The sequence below is a fragment of the Myodes glareolus genome, chromosome 7 (assembly GCF_982192425.1).
Source record: "Myodes glareolus chromosome 7, mMyoGla1.1, whole genome shotgun sequence".
In the NCBI taxonomy this organism is placed as follows: domain Eukaryota; kingdom Metazoa; phylum Chordata; class Mammalia; order Rodentia; family Cricetidae; genus Myodes; species Myodes glareolus.
Genome location: NC_142032.1, coordinates 48,994,754 through 48,998,116, shown reverse-complemented (window position 1 = coordinate 48,998,116; position 3,363 = coordinate 48,994,754). Strand labels below are relative to the sequence as shown.

General features: G+C 36.7%; 1 protein-coding gene across 1 annotated transcript; it reads left to right on the top strand.

Moving 5' to 3' along the window:
- Positions 1-999: 999 nt before the first annotated feature.
- On the top strand, positions 1,000-1,947 carry LOC148121378 (olfactory receptor 5B2-like). Its single transcript, XM_087907599.1, has one exon. It carries the CDS (start codon positions 1,000-1,002, stop codon positions 1,945-1,947), a length of 948 nt encoding a protein of 315 aa, XP_087763725.1.
- The last annotated feature ends 1,416 nt before the right edge of the window (positions 1,948-3,363 follow it).

Genomic DNA, 3,363 nt, shown 5'->3' with positions numbered 1-3,363 from the left:
ATTCTCCAGACATCCTGGCGAAGCACAATTTTCATTTTAAACTGAGACACAGAAAAGTTGCTACTTATCTAATTCTAGGTGATCTGTAAGTGGATAAATCTGGAATGAAGAACACACAGGTGAGTGCCAGAGACTGTTCTGTTACATCACAGCATGCTATCTTTTAGGATGCTTGTATGCTTCCAAAGCACTTTTTTAAACACCCAGAAGAATTACACACCCTAGGAAAACTAGGAAGCACAATGATCATTTTTCAAATTAATTAAATTCTTGGGTTGTTCATGTTTGTTGAAATGGATAATTAATAATGAACACCTCTCTTATTCTTTGTTGCTTCCCTCAAGGGAGTGAAGTAAGTGTAGGTTGCTCAGTGTAGTGTTTATTTGAATGGTAAATAAGTGTTGAGTTTTGTACCCTTTTGGGGCATGTCTTTCACAGAGCACTGTTTTCTTTGAAGGATCAAATGATGAATATATTTCTTTAGATCTCAAACAGATTCCAGCTGTATGGCTGAATATCTCATATTTCACCATGGTATACCCAGAAAGGCAACGATGCTCCTCTTGTTCTCAAGCAATTATACAATGGAATAGAAAGATTAAATGTATTAATGTCCAGTATTTTCTAGTCACATAGTACAAAGTGCTTAGTTATTTTGTACCTCACTTTGAAAAGACAGTTATGAAAATCAAAGTAGTTTATTGTTGAAATGTTCAACCTAAATGAGAATATGTGAATAAAACCTGGAAGACACCTGAGGGTCATTTGGAATATCTGAGTGCTGTTGGGAACTAACAGATACCATGCAGAGGGCTCTAGAGATTACACTGTATGGATGTGATAAGATTAAGACAGTCTAAGAGTTATTGAGAATCCTGCTTTAGTAGTGAGATTATGCAAATAATGTCATTAGGATAAAAGGAGTTCTCTGACATCAATTCCTATGAATCAGGAATATATTTATTTTCTTTGTTTAGACAGGTGATACACAATTTCAAAATGTCATACTTGGAGAATGGCACAAAAGTGGCTAAGTTTACCCTTTTGGGATTGACTGACAACCCGGATTTGGAAGTCCCCCTGTTCATGACGTTTACCCTCATCTATCTCGTCACATTAATCGGGAACTTGGGCATGATTGTGTTGATCTGGCTGGACTCCCGTCTCCACACTCCCATGTACCTTTTCCTCAGTAACCTCTCTCTGGCAGACTGTGTTTACTCCTCAGCTGTGACTCCAAAGTTGATGGCTGGGCTTCTCACAGGGGATAAAGTTATTTCCTATGGGAGATGTGTTGTTCAAATGTTCTTCTTTGTGTCTTTTGCAAGTGTAGACTGTTTCTTACTTGCTGTCATGGCTTTTGACAGGCATGCTGCAGTTTGCAAGCCCTTACATTATGCCACTACCATGACTACTAGTGTGTGTACTCACATGGTGATTGGCTGCTATGCCTGGGGCTTGATTGAGTCTGCTGTACATACTGGATTCACCTTCTCCCTCTCCTTCTGCCGTTCTAATTTGGTCTATCATTTTTTCTGTGATATCCCTCCAATCCTAGCTCTTTCATGTTCTGATATATCTGTGAATGAGATCATCCTTTTTATCTTAGCATCATTCAATGTCTGTTTTGCTCTGATAGTTATCTTGACCTTTTATGTTTTCATATTCATTGCTATCCTAAGGATGCGTTCAGCAGAAGGACGGAAGAAAGCCTTCTCTACTTGTGCATCCCACCTCACTGCTGTGACCATATTTTATGGAACTGTAATCTTCATGTATCTACAGCCCAATTCTAGTTATTCCATGGACAATGACCAAATGGCATCTGTGTTCTACACCATAGTAGTTCCCATGTTGAACCCAATTGTCTATAGCTTAAGGAATAAAGAAGTTCACAGTGCTTTCAAGAAAGTTGTAGAGAAAATGAAGATTTTGGTAAGCTCCTAAATTTTTTCAAATTTTAGATTATACATTTTTATTGCCAACAGTTATTTTTAAAAAATATTGATAAAAATTTAAAATTTTCAGCTATTATTTTGGTTTATTCTATTTTTCTAAAGGATTCTATTTTTTCTTGATGAATATTTTTATTTAAGAACAAGTGCTCTACTGACACTTGGTAGTAATCAATTGATACTTGCTAACAACACAGTTTCAAAGCAGAATTTCTGCAAATATGGCAATGTGTATGTATCTTGCTGCTTTCTTCCCTCCAAGTCAGTAAGAAATGACACTTCAGCAAACACCTTTAACAAGTCTGTTTCACTGACACTTAGTCAAGCACAGCACAAAATATCTTTTCCTAATTTTTTTTGCTTATCCTTTTGAGACATGGCCTCCTGTAATGAAGATTAGTCCCAATTCACCATATAGCCAACATTAACCTTGAATTTCTGATTTGCCTACATCTTCAGTGCTGATTGTAGGTGTGAGCCATCAAGCCTGGCTCTATGTGGTGTTGGAGAATGAACCCAGAGCTTTCTGCACGTTAGAAATGCCATTCACCAGCTGCACTACATCCTCATCACTGTCTTTTTAAAATATGTTTTTCTTTTTTCTTTTTTATTGATTTTATTGAGCTATACATTTTCTCTGCTCCCCTCTCTTTCTCTCTCTTCCCATTCAACCTTCTCCCATAGTCTCCATGCTCTCAATTTACTCAGGATATCTTGTCATTTTCTACTTCCCATGTAGATTAGATCCATGCATGGCTCTCTTAGGGTCCTCATTGTTGTCCAAAGTTCTCTGGGATTGTGAATTGTAGACTGGTTTTATTTGCTTTATGTCCAAAAGCCACTTATGAGAGTACATATGATATTTATCCTTCTGTGTCTGGGTTACTTTAGTCAGTATGATGCTTTCTAAATCTATCCATTTGTCTGCAAATTTCAAGATGTCATTATTTTTTTCTTCTGTGTAATACTCCATTGTGTATATGTACTACATTTTTCTTATCAATTTTTTTAGTCAAGGGGCATTTAGGTTCTTTCCAGGTTCTGGCTATGACAAACGATGCTGGTATAAACATAGTTAAGCATGTGTTCTTATGGTATGATTGAGCATTCTTTGGGTGTATACCCAAAAGTGGTATTGCTGGGCCTTGAGGAAGGTTGTTTTTAAAGATAGAAAAGTCTGTCAATACATACAGCACAAAATAAACACAGAAAAGTCTTAAAGTAATTCAAACTATAAGTCAGATAACTCGACTAGGTTAACAGAACAGAGAAAATAACAAAACCAGTTAGTTTGCTTGCAAAGGCAACTTTTCAGTGTACCAATTTGTTACTTATTTCCTTTTCTTTTCTGTTATGATTTCTTTGGAGACAAGAGTCTAACTGTGTAGCCTTGGTTGAACTGGCACTC